Source organism: Astyanax mexicanus, chromosome 11 (assembly GCF_023375975.1).
Source record: "Astyanax mexicanus isolate ESR-SI-001 chromosome 11, AstMex3_surface, whole genome shotgun sequence".
In the NCBI taxonomy this organism is placed as follows: Eukaryota; Metazoa; Chordata; class Actinopteri; order Characiformes; family Acestrorhamphidae; genus Astyanax; species Astyanax mexicanus.
This window is the reverse complement of record NC_064418.1, coordinates 29,157,303-29,182,323: the sequence shown is the minus strand read 5'-3', so window position 1 is coordinate 29,182,323 and position 25,021 is coordinate 29,157,303. Positions and strand designations below refer to the sequence as shown.

The 25,021-nt window shown below is 39.2% G+C and overlaps 2 protein-coding genes across 9 annotated transcripts in view; both read right to left on the bottom strand.

Moving 5' to 3' along the window:
• Positions 1–3,153: 3,153 nt before the first annotated feature.
• On the bottom strand, positions 3,154–13,953 carry etv5a (ETS variant transcription factor 5a). 5 transcript variants are annotated; one of them, XM_015606946.3, is made up of 13 exons: positions 13,788–13,953; positions 11,441–11,566; positions 11,235–11,328; positions 10,995–11,042; positions 10,500–10,550; positions 8,707–8,830; positions 8,285–8,575; positions 7,412–7,698; positions 6,193–6,252; positions 5,987–6,055; positions 5,341–5,510; positions 5,126–5,233; positions 3,154–5,007 (listed from the first exon to the last, which is right to left on the bottom strand). In XM_015606946.3, the coding sequence occupies exons 2-13, from the start codon at positions 11,486–11,488 to the stop codon at positions 4,777–4,779; spliced, it is 1,581 nt and encodes a 526-aa protein (XP_015462432.3). In that variant the 5' UTR covers positions 11,489–11,566; positions 13,788–13,953; the 3' UTR covers positions 3,154–4,776. The 5 variants fall into 5 exon arrangements, with proteins under 5 accessions (XP_015462432.3, XP_022536103.2, XP_022536104.2 ...); XM_022680382.2 differs by having other exon boundaries at positions 11,235–11,325; XM_022680383.2 differs by having other exon boundaries at positions 5,132–5,233; positions 13,788–13,952.
• Positions 13,954–19,765: 5,812 nt separating this feature from the next.
• The window catches only part of LOC103046181 (diacylglycerol kinase beta), a 194,126-nt gene continuing 188,870 nt past the window's right edge, over positions 19,766–25,021 (bottom strand). For all 4 annotated transcript variants that reach the window (XM_049484968.1, XM_049484967.1, XM_049484970.1 and 1 more), the window contains one exon: positions 19,766–25,002. In XM_049484968.1, the coding sequence (XP_049340925.1) occupies positions 24,904–25,002 (99 nt within the window). In that variant the 3' untranslated portion in view covers positions 19,766–24,903. The remainder of the gene's footprint in view (positions 25,003–25,021) is intronic.

Sequence of the window (25,021 nt, the reverse complement as noted above, 5' to 3'; positions counted from 1 at the left end):
AACACGTGAACACCGCACCTCCTGTTTAAACTGACCAATCAAATCCACGTATTAATTAACATGTATCCCCGTAGCCAATCTGTAAGCAGCCTTTTCTAACGTCTTATTATTAAAGATCCCTCACTTCCATTATCATTCTACCTTAAGCTCAACTGACTCTAGATCAGCTTCAGTTGGTTTCTGTGTACTGCAGAGAATTTTTGTGATATTTCCTCAGCTCTTTTTATTAATGTCCAAATACAACACAACAAAAAACAGGACATCAAATATAAATTAAACCATAAAACAAACTAAACAATATATTTATGCTGATAACACATCTCATTCTTCAACTAACAAATTTAATTAATTTATAAGCTGTATAATGGACACACTTTTTTGTTGTAAAATAAAAGAAAAATACATTAATAAAGGGCATGACCTTTAACAAAATTTAATTTGTGCAGATATTTCCCAAAAAGGATAACCAAAGTGAATTTGTCAGTAGAGACCTTACAGTTAAAATAGTTTAAACCAATACTATATTTAATATCTATCCTATAATTTATTTTTTTTTGGTAAAACATATTGAGCTTGATTTCTTTTTTCAAAAAGATTTTGAATAACAACATTAAATATATATATATATATATATATATATATATATATATATATATATATATATATATATATATATATATATATTATTGTTTATTTTTTGATGTTTTCCTCTTCTGGAAATATTATCTGCACAATTTGGTAAATGTAATTTAGTTTAGTTTAGGTGATCCTCTTTTGAATGTGTTTTATGTTGAATTCACTTTTTAGAGTCTCTTCATTGTCTTAGCATGAAAAAGATGTGTTCACTGTAAAGTAACTAGCTATATGAAGGAGTTAAATTAGTTAGTTAGCTAAATAATAAAACAAAATTAGTTTGTTAAAGTTATATAGTTGTTTGTTTTAATTTATATTTAATCTATACCTTGCTTGTGTTATGTTGTTTTTTAGTGAATTCATAAAAATAAAAAAAAATCATTAATAATTAAAAACACTCAGCATACAATAAAATAAATAAATAAAACTAACCAGTTAGCTAGATACCCATAGCAACATACAACATATTTTTTACTTGGTTAACATTAACTAACCTAGCTTATATCAGAGAATATCTAACTAATAAGGCCATGGTTATATAGTTAGTTAGCTTGTTTAGTTAACTTAGATACTCTACATGTTAAGTATTTATTCTGAAACTAAATTAATTATGTTAACAAAATGTCCTGCTAAGCTAAATCTCACTAGCTAGCTGTGTAGGTAACCCAGCTAACAGCTAGTATTTACAAAAATGACGAGCTAGCTAGGTTAGCTAAAGCTAGGTTAAAAGTAACCTGTTAGCTCGCTATTAGGTGTAAAAATAGATTACCATAGTATTTGGTACGAAGCGCCACACAAACACCAGCGCTGCTGTTTAATTTCTTACTGTTTAAATAGTATTTTGTTCTTTTTAATTGGTTAAGCTAAGCTTAGCTTAAGTTCAGGTCTTCATTGATGCTATACTGCAGCGCGGCCCCTAAGGGGGGGGAGGGGGGGGGGGGGGTGGCGGTGGAGAACTAACCCTGGTTTTTAATCACAGTTTTCATCCATGTTCATGTTCTCCTCCACCAGTCTTACACACTATTTTTGGATAACTTTATTTTACTCCTGGTGCAAAAATTCAAGCAGTTCAGCTCCTTCTTACTCTTGATTATATTACATAGGTTTACAATTTGGTGAAATCAAAGAAACTTATCATTTTTAAGTGGTCATTTATTTATTTCTTTTTTTGGAAAAACGAGTGAATTATCCTAATTGAACCACTACCTATTAGAGGTAAGGAACACCTGCACTAAATATTGATAGAATAATTAGTAACACAGTAAAAAAAAATATTTACACTGCTTTTAAGGATTTTTTGGGGGTTTCAGACATCTTTTGGATAATTAAACATGCACTGGTTCAAAATTACTCTGGAACACCATTGCTGTTCCTAAAAAATGAACATAACAGGAGGATTAAGCAGTTTTGACACATAGGCTGACAGTAAATAAATAGTAAATAAGTGTGATATTGCAGATTGCTGGTAAGCAAATTATGATTATGCTTCTCAATACCAATGAAATGTACAATAATAACTAATTAAGTTAATTTACTTAAGTAGGTTAGAAACTTTTATGAATTTGAATGCAACCTTACAGTGTGATGAACTGATAGGCACCTAATTATATTTTAAAAGAATCACTCTATCTTACTCTATTGATTTTCAAACAGAAAATGAGTTTCATGGTTTATATAAAAAAAAAAGTCTAAACCATGTAAAAATTTAAACAATGGTTTTCCATTAATTTATATGTTTAGATTTGCTTTGTAAAATGGGTAACTTTGCAGAATCAATTTACATACTGTTGTCCCATGACTTAAGGCATATGAAGCTAGCTTCCCAATTAATGACTTGATAAATAGTAAGTCGGCTAACAATGGCATCTAATGAACTGAACTCCACTGCCGTACGAGAATTTAAGAATTGGCAGTTAAATGTTAATTGGAACTTTTTGGCATAATGTAAAGAAATGTTAAATATTTTAGGCTCTTTTAAATTATAAATACAGCTGATTTATGCTCTGTTTGCCTGTTGTTTTGCGATTAATTAATGTTTTATTGGCAGTTTTTCAACAGCTGTAAGCACTGTAGGTAATCATAAATGAAGCAATGTCTTTTGGCCCTGAGGACAGACACACATTAGCTAACTATCCAGCCCTAATGTACAGATGGAAAAAGCACTTAGGAAAAACAGCGGGCCTAATGACACTGAGACACACTTTTATATTCTGTGACCAATATAGCAAGATCATAGCGCATAAAGAAAAAAAATACATTTTCTGAAAAATACTTTTCCAAAGTAAAATATCAGAATTATTTATTATCCTTTCTAGCCTTCTAAGAGTACCTTAACGCAGGCCTCAAATACCTAGAACTTTTGCACAATCTTATAGGAAGAGGTAACCTTTAGCTAAAGTCTGAACTTTAGTCAGCATGTGACTGGTCACTAATTTGCAGAGTTCAAGTATGGTGAAGTCTTCAGCAGCAGGTCAGCTGAGGCCTGGGTGAAAGATAAATGAGGAAAGACACCAGTGGAAATGAAGCAGAAAGGACATTTTATTGTACCCAGTACAGATTATAAACTTAGCAGTGTAAAAGGTACACATTGTGAAGGAAGGTGAAGCCTATACAAGTGCAAGACTACCCTTTTACAGTAAAGTGGTGTGGAGGTGGTGATCAACGAGCACCTCGGTTCAATGAGAAAGCTTAATATTGAAAAGCAGTTCTCATAAGAAGGTGCCGCCCTCTAACCCAGCAGAAAGGGTGTCTGTCCAGTGCACACTGGTTCTGCAATGACTGCACCACAGGCATCCAGATTTTAAAACATACAACGTTTTAGGCAATACTATACAGCTGATACAATAAAATCCAACCAATGCAGACTTTGCAAAAATATATATTTATAGAAGTTCCTCTTTCCAAAAAGAAAAAAAGCAGAGAACTTAATTTCTTCCTTGTCCAGCATGAAGCGATATGTTAGCAGACAATTGCCAGTTGAATACACCATGCAAAAGGAAGCAGTGGTCTTTTTTCAACTTCAAATTGGCAGTAAGGAGTCCAGGAGGTGTTTTTACCTTATTGCATGCAAGGCCCTGGGCTTTCCTGCCATTTTGGTGCATTTTAAAACTACAAGAGTGCCAAATAAATGTAAGCCAAAAATAATACAAAACAGACTACAAATGCTAACCCTTAAATATGTTTTTTTTTTATGCAGTAAAATGAAATGTTGTCTAGTGCATCCCTTTTGAATATTGTTTAATACCTCACAGTACCAAATTTAGCTTCGCAGGGAGTGATGAGGCATACGGAATTACGAATGGGTTAACAGTCCCTGTAATCTGATAGAAAGTGTCCTTAAGAGTGCCACTGGTTTAGTTTCATTACAGATAAACATGAGTTATCCAGCAGAGAAAAAGAGAGACAGAGAGAGATAATGATACAAAACAATCCCACAACACTTAAAAGCTTCAATGACCAAAACATACCAACAATAAAAAACAGTATGTTCTGTAGGAATTGAACAAGTTTGAAGCAGTCCTGCATTCAGTTAAACAAAATGTGTTGTATAAAAGCCAGCTCTCTAGACAAGTCTAACCAACTCAAAAGAAAGAAAGAAACAGATGGGTCATTTTTTTTCCTCCTTTGCAAAATAAAGCCCTTTTGAATTCTTACAGATGTCTACACGATTTGGAGGTAACACAATCAGGGCCTTATAAAAGGCAGCTGTTTAATAGTGCTGTGTTTAGATTTATAGGACACCTTTTATCATCACTTAAAAAATAAAATAAAATCCAGATTGTCAAAACAGAATTGCTACAATTCTTTCCAGCCTGCACAGAGAGACCAGTCAGGCCTTCGGCACTCTTTGGCTCCTGGCTCCTCATCTTCTGTAACAACAAACACCCATCTACCACAAGGCAGGTCGAGCCTCTGGAGTCCAGGCACCCCTCTCTTCCCTGTCACCTTCTCATGGGTTGAAACCAGAGACCAGGTGGTTTGCAGATTTCTCCTCACTCTTTATTATTACACTTTTTTTTTCCAACGATATTTTTGGGGGAGGGCTAATCTGTAAATGCACAGCAGGGAAGGAGAAGTTGAGGCAGTGGGGACAGACATGTTTCAGCCTGCTTAGCAGTTCAGCTGCTGTTTTGGGGATGAGAGTCAGTACACATAGCCATCGGGGAAAGGCATTCCAGTTACACTTTGCTCTCCTGCATCCACCAAGTAAGGGGCTCCTTCGTCATAGTGAGTCAGGGGTAGCGTGTCATCGTCCACTCCAGGCAGACCATCAGGATCTGCCTTAAGGTTGGGCCTCTGGTTGTCTGGGAAGGCCATGGAGAAGAGAGCCTCGGGATCACATACGAACTTGTAAACGTACCTCTCTCCAGCAACCTAAGGGTGAAAATAAAAAAAATAAATAACAAGAAAGTTAGAAGCTGCACACTTACTGATGGTTCATGTAAAAGTTAAAATTGAGTAAAAATATTAAGAAAACTAAACCTGAACCTGCCTTTACCTTCTGCATGATTCCCTTCTCGTAGTAGTAGCGCAGAGAACGACTCAGCTTGTCGTAATTCATGGCCGGCCTGTTTTTCTGAATGCCCCAACGCCGAGCAACCTAAAATACAAACAACCATTGAAGAAATCATTTAAAAGGATTTCAAAACCTCATTTGAAGGACATAACAACGCAGAATGTGTACTTCAGACTACTTCAGACACTTACCTCTTCTGGCTCAATGAGTTTGAACTCCATCCCACGCCCTGTCCAAGCAATAAAATGACCATTGGCTGGGTCATCAAGGAGGGTTACCAGAAACTGCCAGAGCTGAAGAGAGCCACGGCGCTGGTAAGGTGGTCCATCTCGATACACAGAGGGCTCCTGCTTTACTTTGCCTGTTGGTAAAAGATAAAACAATAATCTGTCAAATACATGGCCAATAGAGGAGAGCAGAAAAATCCTAGCTGCTCCAGTGATGTATTAAACTGATGTGTGATGAACCATTTAAAATTATCCAAAATATGGTTATTTATGTAACAAACAGTGATCCTTGATCCTTTAACGATGTTATTCCAAGAACCACTTCAGACCCCTTCATTTTAAAAGGTACAACTGCACTGACCAGTGAAATATTCCAGTGTCACATTACAACTACATGATTTTAGTCCAGATTTTTCAGTTGCTGAATATTTGCCAAGATATTTGCTTGGCTGCTGGCTTGGTGGCTATGTAAAAATTGCTGAAAGACACATTTTGAATGCTTGCAGACATGTGGGTTTCTTCTGGTGAAGGATATTGTAACTCAATATAAGAGTATTTTTTTTTAAACATGTATAAAATGGTCTGAATGCTGCACATTAAGGCATCTTACCTTCAAGCCGCTCAGGAACCACGCATGTGTCATCAAAATACAGGTGTTGATCTCTGTCAAAAGAAAAATCTACAAAAAAAAAATGGGAAAGGGGGGAAAAAAGAAAATTATTTTAGTGGTACATAGGGTTAATGATTTAGCACTACAAGTCAGAAATTAACTATATAACAGTTTGGTTAAGGGTAGTAAAGTGTATATGTGCTTACTTTCATGGTTTTGGTAAAAGCTAGCTGCTCTCCCAAATGAAGATTGACAGTTAGGCACTTCTGAAAAACAAAAAGTGAAGACACACGATTAAATTTCAGAAATACAAAATCTTAAATACAATAATTCAATATGCCAAATACATCTAAAAATCAAATGACGATTTGTTGTTTGTACACATTAGGTATACACTGTAATACATTGTGTTTGCTACAGTTATGACTAGCTAAGAAATTATTTCGGATCATCCTAAAGCTTATGAAAGAGGCATGGATGCAACAGCTGGGCTGCAAATGTCCAGCCCACACATCTGGCCGCACAAGCTAAGCCCAGATCAATGTAGTAACAGCACATGCAACGGCATCGGCCGCATGTCTACTGAGACAGCACAACAGGATTAGTCACTATGCCCCTGAATCATGAAGATCACTGTTTGTTTAAAGTGCTGCTGATTCCTATCGCTGAATCACAAGCACCTCAAAAGGTGCAACAATATCACTACCAATTTCTGTCTTGTTTTGGATGTGTAATGCGACTGCCATTCTTAGATTAGGGAGATGCATCATCTGGCCAGCTGCTGGACAGATAAAAAGCACTGCAATGAGTCCAACTAACCACAAGTCTAATGTGCGTATTTATAGGCAACAGGCTAAGAGGATTTAAAATTACATCACTGCCTTGCAAATACACAGAACTAGATAGATAGCAAAACTTTTTTCCAGGGAATGAAATGGTTAAATGTGTGAAGGGCAATCAAAAGGAACAGCTGAGTATGCGCGTGTTCCAGTAAAATCCAGAAATTAGTGTGTAGAGTTTTTTTTATTTACCATATTCGCAGAGAGAGAAAGGGGTGCAGTTCATGTTGTGAGAATAACTGCTTGATTTCTTTAGTTTTTAAAAAAAGAACCTTCTCAATGTTTGTATGCTTTCTGGCCTTCAAGTTAGAACAGGGGTGATAAACACTCTGCTCAGAAAATCCCTGAATGTGTAAAGAAATCTGCCACGTCAGGCACTGCATTTTCTCTAGGCAAGAGTGTGAACATTTGTCTGCACCTCACCAGGCACTGCTAAATCTCACAGATTCATGCAAGCACACAGAAGATTCCAAACCCTCTGCCCAGTCGGTTTGCAGAAAACCTTTTCTGCCGTTACTGCCAGAAAAGGACTGGACAGGGCCTCTGTTTTGCCCTTTAAAAACAGCAGGTATTTATTAGCACTCACCAGAATCGAAGCAGAAGTCTCTTGGCTCTTGCTTGATGGCCATTGGGTGGAAGGCAGCCTGAAGAGGGCCCATATTGGGCACCCCTTGCTCAGCATAGCGAGGGTCCAACAGCTCCTGTTTAAAGCCCTGAGGATGCACAGGAACCAGTGGCTCCGACATCTGCCGATGATAAGGTGGCCGCCCATCTCTGGATGAAGTGCTTTGTGCCTGCTGAATGAAGTTTGGTCGTCCCTGGGTCTCAGAAGGTGGGAATGGCAAACAAGGTTCTGAAAGCTGCCGCTGAAACCTTTTAAATAGATAAAAATAGAAAAGTATTAATAAGATCATTAAGTATATAATTTAACACAAATAAACACAATGCCTTCCCAAACAAAACAGAAAGTCACGGTTCACCAAGTTCAAGTCCAAGTTCAAACTATGGGTTTGCTCACTGCACAAGTACATGAAAGTTAATGCAAACTGTAAAATGAGACGCTGAGGTCAAATGACACTGGAGGCATGTAAAGGGACAGTGGACATTCTAGAGTTGCTGGCTCCACGTTACTAACTGCCAACAACATGCCACACATTCCCCAGCATGCCCTCTCTGGGATCCTGCTGCAGGTGGCAGGGGCTATGTTCCCACGGGGGCCAGATTAATGCATTAAAGCGGCCACTGCACAACAACAGCCATGTGATCATCAGGACAGTTTTTATCATCCCGCAAAGGCAGCGTAATGGAAAGGTCAGTCATCTCACTCACACACACATGCTCTACATCAATACTCCTATGCTCTTACAGGAGTTAAATAAAGCAGAAGATACACTGACCAGAAACTATGTGGGTACCCAACGTAGACTGAAAATATACTACATTCCATACAGATACTCACCTATGCTCATTATTAAAGGTGGCATCGTGGTTTATAGGTGGGCACGGCACTGCAAAAGGTGGGGTCTGGCTGTGTAGTGGGAGTGCCCTCTGATTGTGGGTCGAGTTGCTCACAGCAGGCTGTCCATGAAGGGGCCTCTGGCCTAATGTGGGATTTGGAACTGGGGGCGGAGTCTGTTCATGCATTGAGTGTGTCCCCGGAGTGTTGGTGGTGGAGCTGCTGCATGGTGAGACAGGCGTCGAGGGAGGAGTCAATGGCTTGAACCCAGCTGAGGGTTTCCTTTCATAGGCACTTAAAAAGACACAAAAAGAAAGGAAACAATCCATCACACAGAACTAAACTCAACTCTCTGCATGCCATTCAGGTCAGCATAAAGACAACACAATAAGCATATTCTTATATTCTACACAGCGCAGACTTACCTGTAGTTATAAAGGCACTTCTCTCCGTACGGCATGGGACTCCGGTCCTGGCTACAGGGGGAGAGCTCTTTGGAAGGACTCAGTTCCCGTTTAATCTTGGATGGTGGAGGGCCATGAAACATCACTGAGGAAGACAAGACAATGGAAGCACATAATCAGCCAGAGCGTCTAATCGAACTCATCAACACAAGTGTACTGATGGTCCTCAGACGGAGTGCCTTGGTCTACACCATTAATCGGCTTACTCTGAGATATAAAAGCTACATCCTTCGTCCATCACTAGCATGGTGCAGCAAAACTCACGCAATCAAAGCACTCCCTTCTGATTTCCATCATGGCCAAGTCAATACTCATGAATCAGAGCGGTCGTAATTCAATGATTGTGAATGATTTTCCTCCCCACACTGTAACCATTAGCCGCTGGATCTCTGCATCAGCTCCCATATCCGGCGCCACATAATGGCCAGCGAAACTGGATCCCCGGGCACTGTGCAACACTGGCCAAATAAATCAACTTGACCATGCTAGGCTTAGTAAACCACATACAATGGGCACGTGAAAGCTTGATGCGTGTGCTGAAAGCTAAGGTTCACTGCACCACTGTTAACACTAGAGACTCCCTCAAATCAAATCAAACAGTAGATGGATATCCCAACCCAGTTGAGGTTGGTAACAGGAGGGTGTTGGGTGCCATGTGACACTCAGACAGCCAGAGGCACAATAGAAAGACCAACATCTCTGCCAAGAGCCCAAAGCTCTCGCCAGGATGACCATCAGACACATGAAAAATCTCACACTGGCCCGAAGAGCCACAGCACAAAGCAGGCACACTCCCCAGACACCTCAAAAGAGTTTGACTGTATAAACAATGTTTCACTGTATTAAACGCTGCAGCTAATCAGTTTTCAGCTACACCACACTGATAAGCAAAGCAAGACCAATGCATGAGGCCTGACAAGAAAACACCACGCCCTGTCTCCCAGTTTCAGACAAAAACAAAAACAAACTGGCCAACATCGAAAAAAGGAAATCATAAAATGCACCACTGACCATTACTCAAGTATATCCCTTGGCTGCAGTACAGCAGAGCAGTGGGCAAGCTCTAACAAATAACCCAGCCCAAATACTGCTGAGAACCTGCAGCTTTTACAGCCATGGGTGCTGCAGGTTTAGGTAAAAGAGTGGGGAAATCTCCACGCTCTGGAATCCAGTCCATTCCAGAGGCGAGGCTGAGTGCATAAAAGTGTGAAATCAGATTATGTGCTTGCCTCATGTGATGCCCAATACCAGTGGGGTGGGCATTCTCTTTTCAGACAGTCTAGCTCAGATTTAAGGGCCTGACCGATCAAATTATATCTGAAACCAAATTATAGGTGCTATAATTTATTCAAAACTATACAACAATACTTTTAGGAAAACAGTTTCAGTGGTTAAGTGGTTTTCTGATGGTTACTGTACTCAAAATATTTCCCAATATGTAAATATCAGTCAGCAGATTTCTCAGGTCAGGCCCAAGTCTAAACAACACAGGAACATAATCAGCAACATCCATCATTAATTTCTTCACTGAGAAACAGTAACCAGACCAAATCAACAAGATTGTCTGTGCACTCGACACCCTTCTTAGCTTATGGTGTCCTTTGTCCTCTCAAAAGAATTGTCTAGAAATTGGAACAAGACCTGAATAATGAATAGCTACTGGAGTTTGGGCTAACTGTTTCTCCCTTGCCCTCTCTGGACTCATTCCAAAGTACATCGCCAAGGAGAATAAATAATAAATCTCAGGTACTCACAGCTATCCGACTGGAAATCTGGGACAAACTGTTCATCATCGGGCACCTGGGCTGTAGACAGAAACAAGAGAAATTGATATTAAAGATGAATACCTGCATAGCAGTGCATGTTGAACTAACAGCGCTTCAAATCCAATGTCAGTTTCAATTACTAGCCTCTTACTTAAATTAAGCAACATAAATAATAAATTAATAAATAAAATACATTACACTTCTATGGTATACAAAGAAAAACACATGAAATACACATTGGAAACACAGGAACAGAACTGTCTCTTAAGTATCAAAAATTGAAATCTGATGTGTAGATGCTGTGAACGTGTTTATGATCAGATTAGCATGATACCTAACATGTAGATGGAACTCAGAACAGATCCTTTATTTAGCAAATTATTTATTTTAAAGCAAATATATTCTCAATCAATCCTAATAAAACATTTGCATTATGCAGTTCTTATTTGTCTAAAAGGGTGTGTAACACAAGAGATCTCTCACCCTCCGCAATCCAGATTTCTTGCAGCTGGCTGAGGTCCTGGAAGAGTTCTGTAGAAGACAGACATAAAGAACAGTCTTAGCACAAGAAACTGAATCTCAATTGAAATACAGTTGCTCACTTAGAAATGAAATAAAACAAGGTAACTGTTCAAACAGGACAATGAAGCCACAGCAAAAAAAATGCTCTAAACTGAAAACTCAATATTTTGTGAAATAGTAACAAACAGATATTTGTATTACCCTCTGTGTCCTGAGCGAGTTCAGAGTCTACGAACTTTCTTTTCCTGTCATTGGCTGCTCTGTTGCATGATTCTTCCACGCGAGAAGATTTCTGCTGTGAAGCAACAGACAAGTTAGAGTGGGGTCACCTGAAACATGAAGCATCAATTCTGTTATTCTTATATTATCTCACACTTTGGATTCCCATTTATTTAGGGCATACTTACATTAGGTGGCACCATAAATGGTACTTGCTGGTCGTAAAATCCGTCCATGTCACCTGGGTCTTCAAAAGTTCCCAGAACTGGGTCTTCGCTTAAAAGCGATGGCTGCTTTCTGGCGTCTGGTGTTCTCTAAGAATATAAAGAACATTTATATGTCAGAGAGCTGTTCAGCAGACGCACTCTGTATATTCTTCTACTGTCCTGCATACAGGCTGACATAATCTACAAATCTATCGCCTCCAGACTCAGACACCACCCCCCACCCTTCTTCTTCTTCTTTGTTGTTCATCACAACAGCCCTGGTGACAGAGAGTGAGGGCGTATGGGAGAGAGTACTGTACTATGTAAACACACTTCGAGGTTATGACAAACATCAACTTCCCTACATGAGCAAAGCCAGCCATCACCTGTACCAGCGACTAAGAAGAGAACCAAGAACCAGTTACACAGAACTAGGTTTAAGAATATTTAAGGAATGCATGCATCTTGTGGCAAACCAACACTATATGCAGATAGACAGAAGAATGCAGCCTGCAACAACTGGAGCCTGAAAGTTTTTAAAGTCATAAACTGCAGTATTGCTTAATCCCTTTAGGTCAGCATTGAAACACAGCACAAAACACACAAAAACAGCATTTAAGTGCCATGGTCTGTAATCTGTGTGGTGTGTTCTAGAGCACATTTACAAAAAATACTACTAAAAACATAGTGGATGATTTCCCTAAAGCTGCTGGAATACAGTAAAGTAGGATAATGTATAATGACTAAAACAAAGTGCAAATGGATGAACTTAAACAGTGTTGATCCCTTAATCTCCATTTAGTGTTATGAAAAGAGAGAGAGATAGAGAGCGCGAGAAAGAGAGAGAGAGTAGAAAATACTAAAAAGCTTTGTGTATGGTTTTCTCCACAACAGCTGAAATGAACTGAAGCTGAATGATAGATATTGTAACAAATGGAGGAACTGTAATTGTGTTGATCCTGTAACCTCAGTTTACTTTTATGGAGAATAGAAAAAAAGACGAAATTTAAAAGGAGATTGGAAAGAGAGAAGCTAAAAAGAGAAAAAAAGAAGAGTAAGAAAAGGGAGGAGAGACAATGAGAAAATAAAAGAGTGAGAATAAAAGGAGTGCAAGAGGAAAAAGGGGGGAAAGAGAAAAAGAAATAAAATAATAAAAAACAGATTCAAATGAAGGAAGAAAATACTAACCAGCATCTGAAATGTATCACAGGCAATAACTAAAATAACAAGAAAATGGATGAACTGCAAGTGTTGAATCTGTAATATCCGTTTACTTTATGAAGTAGAAAAAGATACACAGAGAAAGAGAAAAGGGGATTAAAAAAAGGAAAAACAAAAATAGAAAAAGAAGAGAGGAAATGAGAAACGAAAAAAAAAACATAAGAAGGGGGCGAGCGAGAGAGAGCGAGCGAGATTGTGACGCATATTTTTCAGTGTGCATATTTGGAGAAAGTTCACAGAAAGAGAGTCCAGATTAAATGGAGTGGAGCTGGCAGGTGATCCTGCCCCCATTAAAGCTACTGTTCAGCCAGCTACAGATTTATAACCTCAAATCATTTGCTTGGCCAAGTTCAAGGATACAGGCTACAACTTAGACTGATAAAATTGGACATAAAACAAACATAACTTAGTTAAATGTAGGTTTACTACTGAACTAACTACCCTAAAGAAGTTACTGAAACAGGTCTATGGGCAGCAATGGATCACTGTTATGTTAACTAACTAAGTTAAATAACTAACCTAGCTAACCAACTGTTCAGTAGAGCTGGAAGGGAGAAAATAAGTCAACAAAAAACTGGCTGAAACAAAAACACGTTGTTTTTTTCCTCTGTCAAAAGCATCAAATATTCTGTTTTTCCCCCCACTTTAATAGTGATTATATTAACTGTTATTCTAGCTAGTTAGAGTACTAACGCCCCCCCCCTCTCCTCTCCTCCCCTCCCCCTCGCGCCCCCTTGTTCCTTGTTTTTCTCAATGAAGTGAAACCTGATCCGCCAGGGGGAAAGAAAGCCTCCTCCATTCACAAAACCACGAACACCCACCTCACCGACAACACCAGGCTCTAAACCGCCCGCGGCACTATTCTCTTTACCAGCACGAACAAACACGCATAAAACCCTCTGAGAGAAACTTCACGGAGTAAAATGGTTGCCAAAGTGCGCTGAGACTGGAATAAAATGGCGTTCGCTTTCCTCTAAAGTCAGATAGCTGGATTTGCAGTTCGGAGTCCATGATAAACTTAGCGCGAGGTTAGCTATAGCTGCAGCTCCTCCAGCACGCACTTTCAGATCAAACCGGGAAAAAGCTGGAAAATAAACCGCGGTCTCACCCTGTAGATGCTCCGTGCGCGCGCTGGATCTCCCGAAAAACAGTGCAGAATAATAATATATTCCACCAGAGAGAGAGATAGAGAAAGAGCGTCCGCCCCTAACTCAGCCCTGATCACAGAACCGCTCCGCTTCTCTCGACTCACTAAACTTGAATGGGATTTAGTAAATGGACTGCCTGGGTTTTCCCTCTGGCTCCACAGACAAGTGCCTCCGACCGCCATTGGTCACACGCTACAGTCACTCCAGCCCAGCAGCCAATAGGCTTCGAGATGTGCATGCATTATGCATGAGACGCCCGTCGACCAATCACAGCTCGAGTCTGTCCTATTTTTATGAATGACTGGGTTTCATTCACATACGTGTTCAGCTCGTCTCTTTCCTCCCCCTCTCCACAGGCTGTTAAAGGGCCACAGGCAGACATTTTACACAGCAGGTAAAGTTGTCCTTGGTGCTGTGAGTGAGAGTCACGATTCGGTTCACTCAAACACGAATAGAATAGACAAAAAAGTGCCGCAAAGCTTTTTATTCAGAGTTTCCGAGTGCTGCATAAATCCAGTTATACAGGGTTGTTGTTTATTATGTTCAGTTTGAAATATGAAGCACAGGATATGCTCAGAGAAGCATGTTCTGGCGTATTGTTATGTAATTTGTCACATAACGATGACTACGTTGCTCTCGTTGTCAAATTTATATATATATTTTAGGAATTTAAATTTAAAATTCAACATTAACGCGTTAATCACGCGACAAAATTGAGTCTGGTGACGCATTATCAGTTTTTTAGTGATATAACACAGCAAAGCTTACTGTTGAAATTAGTAGTAGATCACCTTTCAATTATGCTGAAGTTTGTGCGATCCTTCTCTCTCTCTATTCTTTTCTCTCTCTCTCTCTCTCTCTCTCTCTCTCTCTCTCTCTCTCTCTCTCACACACACACACACACACACCTGATGGCATGTTTCCTCTTTTTAGGCTGTTAAAGGTGGAATATGGAGCTACACTACCGTTTATTTTCTCCATAAAACTCTTAGTTAAACTTAGTAACTCAGCACATCACAATATTCTAGTTTAATACATGTTGTAATATTATAATAGAGTAAAACTATCCTGAGATATTATAATACAGTAAAACTACCCTGAAATATTGCAATACAGTAAAAATACATGGAGATATAACCACACTACACCATTATTACTGTCCCAAATATAGAGTTTAGTACCAGCATAAAAAAATGTAATCATGATTATATCCATGATTTAGTCACAGAATATTTTGCTTTTGTTTTTTTAGTTTTTTTTACTTTTAAACAGATTGTGAATATAGTTGTTCTGTACATGTGTCAAAATTTCATAATTTCTTATACAATTAAATAATCTCCAATAAACATTCTTAATTGAGTGGTGTGCTCAGTTTAAACTATAGAAATACTTTTATAGCTTTGGGCTATGAACGAGTAGCATGTCTCTTGAGTGAAGGAGCTTCATAGCTGGAGTGGTTGAAATTGTGATTATCTCACTAATGTTCCTTTTTTGTTGCTGGTTGCATTGAAATCCTCACAGCAATGTTCCAACGTCTAGAGTGAAGTCTTTGTAGATGATGAAAAGGTGTTGGAACAGATATCTTATTAATAACCTTGAATGATCAAGTACATACAATGTATACAAGTACATACAATGTACATACAAACATCACTAGTCTTCAGTCAAGGTTATTAACACCACCTTCAACTCAGCGCAGAGGTATCGGATGGAGCTATGGAGTTCCTTTACTCTAGAGACATGCCACTGCCCTATAGCCCAAAGCTCTTTGGCTTTGTATTTCTATAGCCGAAACTGGGCATACCATTCTATTAACGATGTTTTTAAAGAGATTATACAGATGTATACACACTCTGAATTTCTAGCACAATATACAAAGTGACTAGATACATACAGTGTCACTGACCCAAAGCATATTCTATTATTAAGAATTATTAAGAATAATAGGAGGTGTCGTTCTGAGATTGGGGTTTTAAACGTGTAAAATTGCATATTTCACTTTGTAGCACTGCATTATTGTGGGTAAAACACAGAATAAAGAGTGTAATAGGGCCTTGACCTTAAGCTTTTAGTGCTTCAAGTGAAACCTAAAGTGTTGGTTAGGCCATAAATAGGTTAATACAAACAATTAACCTATGAAATATGACGCATATGAGGATAGTAAAACACACAACAGCTGTAGTACTTTTAAGTACTATTATTATTTCATATTAACATTATTTGTCCTCAAGCTCAAGTTTGGCCTCATTTAGCTACCGTCCTTCTAAACAGGGTGCGATCTACGCTCTAGTGGTGTTTGAAGAAATTTGATACGCAAGATCAGGGATTAAGTAAAGGGAGCCCGTGTAATTCTTCCAGACGTCCCGTATGGACTAAATTTAACAAGGCAACTTCTCTGAACGAGAATGAGAGGAAACCTTCATCCAGCAGGATGAGAATAATCAGCAAAATCCAGCAAGCTTTTGAGGTGAGCTTATATTATTTGGGCAGGACAATGATAGTTGAAAGGAGATAGGTATACAGTTACTGGTGTCTTTGTGGCTCTCTGATGCCCCTGAAGAATGGCCTGTCAATTACAATTACTGTGGAGGTCTCCTTTTTATAGTACACTTCAGTGAGTCTTTGCGGATGTAGTGGGAGGTGAGAGGGGGCGGGCAAGAGCATATTGTGTTTCCATTCGAATTCTTTCCTTAAATAAATCCGAAGAGGTGACACATACTACAGTGGCACTGCGGCACATCTCCCGCGGACACAATTCAGAGGGGTCAGTGAAAGACCACTGAGCCACACAGGAAGAATCTTTTTCTGCGTCCTTTACCATAGCAGACTCCTTTGTAGCACAGAGGACAGGTTAGTGTGGCAGCTTTGAAAGATCTGAATATATTTCCTGCTCAGGCTTTGTGTAGAACTTCAGCACTAGAACAGGTGCAGTGAGAGACGAGCCTGATCAAACAGCAGAAAGAGTTTCAGTGCAAATAAGCTACAAAGCCCAAAACCCCCATTAGAGGCTTGCGTCTCCTGCTGCAATATGCCAATAACCCACACACCGAAATGAAAGGTGATAAAAATCATAGCCGAATGACATCTCTGGAAACCCTGGGGTAAAATATGTCAGATGCAGCCGGCGGATGAAAGGGCAATAAGGGAAGTCACAGCTTCAGGCCACTGGTAGTCTCCCAAGGAGAGACGAGATGTGACTTGCAGACTATTAATAGAGCATAGAGAGATTATTCCTCCCTCATTATCTCTGCATGCCCAAGATGCCCAGCCTTCGCCCCTGTGTGTAGCTTTGTGTTGTATAATCAGCACCTCGCTGCTTAAAGGACTGTTTTGGCAAGCGCTCAGTACAAAGGCCGCACTGACAAAACTGTTATGCCATCTAGAAATACGCATGTCTTTTCAAACTTAAAGTTCAGTTTAGTAATCTGAATAAACTGTTATTCTGTTATTTAGAATTGATTAAGTCCTGTTTGAGTGCCAAATCTACCAGAGGGTTCTCATGACATGTATCTACAGTTGCAATCAAAATTATTCCACCCACATTGCAAATTAGGTTTATTAGCAATATGTACAAATTTCAGCTGCTTAAAATTAACCAATCAAACAAGAACAATTTTAATGGCTCAACACAACTTAAACATCAAGTGGTTTCTACGAATTCACCACAAAATGCCAGTTTTAATTACTACTGCAGTCTCAGAATTATTAAACCCCTGTAGAGAATCCTTCATAGGAGCACACATACACAAATCAAGCATTCAAATCATTAGTACTTGGAATGTTTGAATGCATGATTTAAATATAGCTCAAAGAAGTCAATAGTTGTTCAAAAAGTTCAGAGAAGAGATTATGGGTTTGCACACTTAAAAAAAAAAAGTATACACATAGACTGCAAAGGTGTTGAGTTAAACGTTCCTAAAGATACAGGTAAAGTCATAGGTTGCAAGTTTAAATTTAAAGAAACATTGCCTAAACTAGCTGAAAGAGGCTGAAAAATTAAGTTGCCACTAGTTGCCACCAGATTCCAAAACCCCCCAGTGACTGCAGAAGACCAGCAGTTAGATCTAGTGGAAGCAGGCACTGAAGTTTTAGTTTGCTCGGAATTCTGAGACTGCTGTAGTCATTAAAAGTGGCATTTTGTGTTAATTTTGCTGAATGAACTTTATAGTCCATTATATTACTTGTGTTGATGTATTTAAATTGTTCTTGCTTTTTTATATTTTTAATCGCAATCTCATCTGCTAAAATGTTACTTTAAAAATGTGTGGATCATTCTTAAACCATTCATGTCCAACAACTACATTTTATATGGGCAAACACCACAGAACCTGTCGAAGTGGTTTACAGTAATGACATTCTGTGCAGGTATTAGTATGCACATTAGTATTATTAGTTTTTGTGCAATTTTCATACTTACAGTCACAAACCATTTTTTTTTATATATATATTGAGGACAGTCAAAACAAATTATGTTTTGTTGGTTAAAGAATGGTTTGTTGTGATTGTTATTACCTTGTTTGTTTCAGACTACTGCATTCATCTAATATGATGCATTATATTATAACTTAATATATAACTGTATGATTTGACTGATATAAAGACCAGGCAAGCTCAGAGGAGATATTGTCACAGTCGGCACAAAATATCAACTCTAACATTTCTGCTTTGAATGTAAGTTGATGTAACCATACTTTATTCCTTAGTTTAATGTAATTTGTGAACATTTCCATAAATCCATGCATGATGAAATTGGGACACTACATATAGGGCATGTTCTTAAATTTCTAAATCTCCAAAAAATGAAAATCCATGTTTAATCTTGACAGAATATGGATGATAGTAAAACTGACCTTAAAAAATATAAACTTTTTCTTCATTACCATATTTTTAGCACTATAAGACGCACTTTATTATAAGGTGAACTATGAATAAACGTCTATTTTCTAGCCTATTTTAAAACATTAGGTGCACAGTATTATAAGGTGCATGATACTATAAGGAACTTCTAATTCAGCAGGTCTCACCGCTGGGTAATGGGGGGTGGTAACGTTAGCTAACTAAGGTAAGTAAAGCTAAACTAAGTAAACAAAACTGTAATAAAAAAGGCTTTCTTTTAAAGTCAAAAGAGCGCTGGATGTTAATCTACTCAGATTCCTCTCCTGAAAACTCCTGTTTATTTGGGTGAGTAAAGCACTTTCATTTATTTAGAGCAAGTTTAGATTCCTGAATTTCTACAGCAGTAAAGCTGAAGCATTAGCGGCTAACCGCTAGCTGGTAGTGCTAATGCTACTTCAGGAGTAATAGGGGTTAGCAGAAGGTTCACCTTTGAACAGCAAAAGAGCTAGATCTTAGCACGGTTAGCGGTTATTGCTAAAACTAATTCTGCAGTGCTTAGCCGGGGATAGCAGCAGGCTACAGGCCGATAATACTCACCTCTGAAGGTGGAAATAGCGATTAGCAGCTAATGCTACTCCAGCCCACTTGCTGGAGAACTAAACTGAAACTCCTGTATACGCTGCACTTCAGTGGAGTGGTTTTACTGCTGCTCCTTTAAACCTGATCAGATTAAAAGGCACTGACGATTTTTTTTTTTATACGGACCAAAACATATCTTGTAGTCAAGCTGAGTATGAATATTTTAGATTCTGGCTAACAGTGAACTTATTGATCTGAAAGGAAATCGAACACCAGAGTACCAGAGTGACTCTACCAGTGTGGCATCTGTAACAACACAAATACTTGAGTATACTCTGCTGGTGTAACACTAAACATATACAGTCCCGGACAGGGCTTAACATCATCAGCATAAAAGCAGTGAGTTGTGTGATTAAATTGAAATTCAATCAGGTTAAACAGAAGCTGAAACCAGTGGTGGATGGGTGCCATTAGTGGATAAGTGCATTTCAGCAGACCCCCTATGTAATTAACAACATCAGAGTCAGTTCTCAACCTCTTCTTTTATTCAATAAATCTTTTGTCCATTGACATGGATGCCTACAACTAACGGGCGATGGGGCGGGCAGAAGATAAGAGGGTCAGCATAAGGGGCAATCAATCCTTGCTTTTTAGTTGGAGCTCAGTCCACAGGGTTTCACACTGTGCCCTTGACCCTTGTTGACACTTACACACACATACACACACATACGCACACACAGATGGGCTGCTACAAAGCACACAAACTCATTGTGGGCTTATACACATATATGTAGAATATCACACGGAGAGATGATACGGGCTCTACTGCATCTGTCATTTAATACTGTTGACATGACCCAACTAAGAATAGGGCTGCATTGGGCTAAACCATGCCACCTCCATCCTATTTCTCCAATGTACAGGCAAGGTCAGAACCAGAGAAATGCAGAGAAGAGACTATTTATTGGAAGGACTATTTTAATGGATAGTTACTGTCATAAGACCACATGTTCTCAGAGATTCGGTTTCCTCAGTGTTCTGATGAGATATGAGCATGTCTGTGAGTGTGTGTTTTTAGATTATATCACATCACGTTGTTTATGTAAGGTCAGAAAGACATTAGACAGAAGCATAAAACACTGATAACTGAAGATTAGCAAGAAATATTTTTGCACATAGAAGATAGATAGATAGATAGATACTTTATTGATCCCCGAGGGGAAATTCTTGAACTAGACGTGTGTAGTAGCACAGAGACGATAAATAAACGTAAAAAACTCGAAAAAACACACAAAGGAGACGGAGCTACTGGAACAGGCAGCCACTCGCGTCGACGCCGGAATAGAGAAGTTGACAGTCAGCCTCTAATGACGTGTTAAGGACGTCATCTCCTGCACAGTGGGGTGATCATGGGAACCCTGCTCTTTGATGATGGTGAAGGCTAAAAAGATGAAGTTAATGGCAACAGATAACTCTAATCGAGCAAGATCTTTAATGTTTCCATTCTTTTTTTTTTTCCTTTTTTTGGTAGACTTCTCAGTTTGTATTGCATGAGTGTCCCGCTCAAGCCAAAATGCTTTTCTGTATTTGTCGATTAAGGCCATCAGTCATTTACATTGACAGAAGCAACGGAGAAGGTGACAGTGGGATGTATATCAGGGATGACATTTCCTGTGGGTGAATGTCAGTGACATATTTCAGTTCCCTGCTGATACATTTGTCTTAGTGCCAAACCTGCTCTCTACACGGTACTTTACAAACAACAGCCACAGAGGTACTTTTTTTAACTGTGAACATGCTGCTACGAACCGATATGATGAGGGGGAAAAATACAACAAATAAATACAGTGAGCTATGAGCATTAAGCAAAAGTCCAGGAATATGACGAGGAGGAACTGGACGAGGGTTGCGACAATCAGCACGGTCTCTCTTCAAGCAGACATCTTTGTCTTCTTTGCTTCAGCAGGCATGCGGTGGTGCAACTTTAGATAAAATATAAACAAATATCTATATATACACAACTGTTTAAAATCATTTGAAACTTTGAAATGAAAAGGAAATTGTAAACATGCACTCTTTCAACCAAACCGCCTGTCATGAAGTACCAGAGAGCCAGGAAAGAGAACTGTCTGAAGATCACAGGAGTTTCTTCTGCTTTTTTCCTTCACTACACTCGTAAAAAAATTAAGGTGCTACAAAGTGTTCTTTTGGTTGAAGCCAGAGAAGAGCTGCATTTTGAACCATCGTATTGTCTTATTCACCATACTTCATCTTCTGAGCAAATGTATTTATTATTTATTTTTAAAAATCCCTAAAAAAATGTCAATATTAGATGCATAATGTCTGATTTAACCCCTCAAGCTCTGTGACAATTACATGACATCTTAAGGATTACTAATCAGCAATTACATGCAAAACAATGAAACTGACACAGAGTTCTTCCTAAGTTATACCAGTGAGGGGAAAAAAAAGACAGGAAACCACACCTGTGGGTTGTTATCTTATAATGATGGATAATGATGGACCCTATTATACACATACATTGAACCAACCCAAAAAAGGAAGTACATTTCATAATTCTGTTTAATTCTGTTTAAATACCTCAAGCTGTTTGAAGAATGCTGGGGACAGTCTGGAAAGCCGAAAAAATATGGGCCAACGCTGCTGGGACACAAATTGGGGTCTGATCAGCCCAGAGGATCTTGGGAAACATCATTGATGATGTGTCCTAGCACATCCACAGATGTATCTATACTCCTAAAGAAATTTATACTTAAAACCACTTGGTAAATAAGGCCCCATGTTTGCAACAGAGAGTGAAAATCCTTTAAATTGTTGCTTTTTACAATAATTGTTGTCACAAAGCAGCTTTACAGAGATCCTTGTTCATCCATCTTTTAAGTAAACCAAAGGCAACACACATGTTCACACATCTATATTACAAACATGGCTCATTTTCTCTGGTATCACTTATATAACACTCTGTAGCACCTTTATATTTAAGAGTCTAGCAGTAGTCACGGCCGACTGACAGGAACCAGAGCAGAGTCAAATCCTCTGGTCATCTAGACAAGCTTTCAGTTCATAGGCTCTCTCGATACTGCAGCTGCGGTTCAGTGTTCTTTAAAGGGAACCAGAGGCAGAGCACGCCGGCTCGCCCCGTTAAGAGAATGAATTGTGTGTTCTGCGTGCTCAAAGGAGATTAAACCTCCGCTGTACAATCAGTGCTGATCTAGAATCATCTTAAAAATTTCTAATCTGAAGTTAAATAATCTGCTCTAAAATGAAACTGATCCCAGATCTGCACAAGGCGAACCTCGTGTCCTTTCAAAAAGGCAGGGCGGAGTGGTTCTGCCACCTCCGCTCTGAATGCAGCACGCTGCCAATTTATCCGATGATTACAGAGTGCTGATCTATAGCGGTGACATTCGCTTGTGTCCGTCATTCATGTCACCCATTAGATAACACTACTAGTCATTGTTGCTATGTTACATTTCTCTACAAGTTATATCATCAAACACATTCATATGTATGCACACAAGGCTCTCAGAATGTACAACTACAGCGTATTCATATACACGATGATCTTTAGGCATCTTTAGTCTAACGATGATATCTTCTCCATTAGGGCTACATTAGAAAGGTTAAAAAAAGGTTTACTTCACAGCGTATGTGGTGTCCGGCCCTCAGAATATACAGTATATACATATGTTTTTATTTTTTAAAACTCTTTTACGTGGATCTGTAAGGTGTTTTTTAACACACTTTGCCTTTGGATTTAATATAATGATCTGATGTTTTCAAGCTGTAATTAGGAATAGTGTTACATAGGAAGGATACTGCCTGAAATAGGTAGTTAAATTTAGGTTTAGTACATGTAATGGTAATTCATATCCCCACGTGGCAGAGAAGGACCATGGGGCTTGTTTATTAAGGATCCTATTTAGCTTTTTTATGAGCTGAGACACTTTAACTTTAACTAGTAAGTTATTTTCATTTAAGACACTTCTACTGATAGCTCAACATATTTTTTAGAGCAAATGTAGTAATTAAATGAAATAGTCTAAATAACAGTGGTCTTGAAACTGGTCCTCAAGGCATCAGATTGCCTACAATTTGGTCCTGTTTCTATATGTTGTGAGTTATGGTTGCCAGACAGCAAAAGACTGTCTATTTTACTCAATATTAAGTATAAGTAACTGTATAAGTAACTGTTTAGCTTTAGCTAACACAATGATCTTTGTTGCACAGTGGTTTGTAAATAGGGTAATGCGCTTGGGCCTCCTTAGTGGCGCAAGCATTGGTCCTTATCATTGGTTCGATCCCCAGTGGTGCCACAGCCATCTTTTGCTGGGGGTTACATTGAACAAAATCTCTCTCTGCTGGCCCTTCTGCTCCCTGCTCCACCCATCACTCACTCAGCATGATTCTAGTCCATGTGGGTGTCTGTTAGCTGATGTGTAGCAGAACTGGCAGTTAGTGTTCTCCTCCAAGCGTGTTTAGTTGTCTTATAACGTTAATGCATTAACTGCAATTCAAAAAGGTGTGGCTCACGTTATGCAATTCAGAGGAAGCACATGCTAGCTTTGACCCTCCCTGCACTTGTTGGAAATGACTAAAACTTGGGGTAAAAACATTCAAAGAAATGCAGTGTCTTCACTTTGGATGCACATAAACAAGTAAATGAAAGAGGAACAGCGAACTGCAACCCAAGAACAAGCCAAACCATTAGCCCCTAGTAACCCATTGACATCAGTGGCCTGAGGGTGGACACCAGATAGGCTATAAGCAAACAGTAGGGTTGGAGGTGTACATCTCTCAGCTTGTCAACCCAAGCCTCCCCCCTCCCCCCCACCAGCCATAAACAACCCCCTTCATAATAGATGAGCTTGCTGTTTCGTCTCTTTAAGTGGTGGCGTGTTGTGGGGCCTTGGAGAGGCACTGGAGTGAGTGCTTTGCATGCACTGATCTATTATTCAGCAGACTCCTTCAAGACGAGAGTTTGTTCCCTGGTCCTGCCAGGCCAGGCTAGGGCCCAGTGACGTCTCGGTGCGCGCCGCCCACTCCCACTCTGAAGAGGGACACACTCATGACAGGGCAAATCTCTCTCTCCAGCTGTTTACCTTGAATGCAGCACTCTCTATCTGTGTTTACCCTACTTTGGTGACATTTTGAAAGATGTTCCTGAGCACCAGAGTTTATTGTTCTTCCCAAAGTCGTCCCCTCCGTGTCGCTGCTCCTCAGTCTGTTTCGTCTGATGAATCCACTCAAGAGAAGTGTTACAAAGGCAGTGGCCTACTGGTAGGGGGTCCTGGTAGGAATGGATCATAGGTTGCAGGCTACAGGGCCTGTGATATATATGAATATCAGAGAGATTTAAATACACAGGAACTGGTCAAGACACTGAGTTGGCTCATTCAATCACTATAGCCTCTAAATGTTAGGCTATTATGGAAAATAGAGTCCTCTGTCCATGCATGATAGTTAAGATAAAAGTTTATTTTTTCCATCTGCAAGTTATCAAAGAATTGGGCTTCTCTACTAGTTAGTTCTCCTCCCAGATATTGAACTCCACTACTCCGAGCAGATAGAGGGGCTGAGGATGGTGAAGATATGCTTTGTGTGTGTTTTTCTGTGTGGGAGGGTGACCGATTGATTGGTCTAGTCCCGACTTCTGTTGCGCTTCTTGAGAAAGAAGAAGGGTGTTTTCTGTGGAGGGCCCAGCAGCATGGGCACTTGATTCTTGTGTGTAATTCGTATCTGTGGGCAGCAGAAAGAA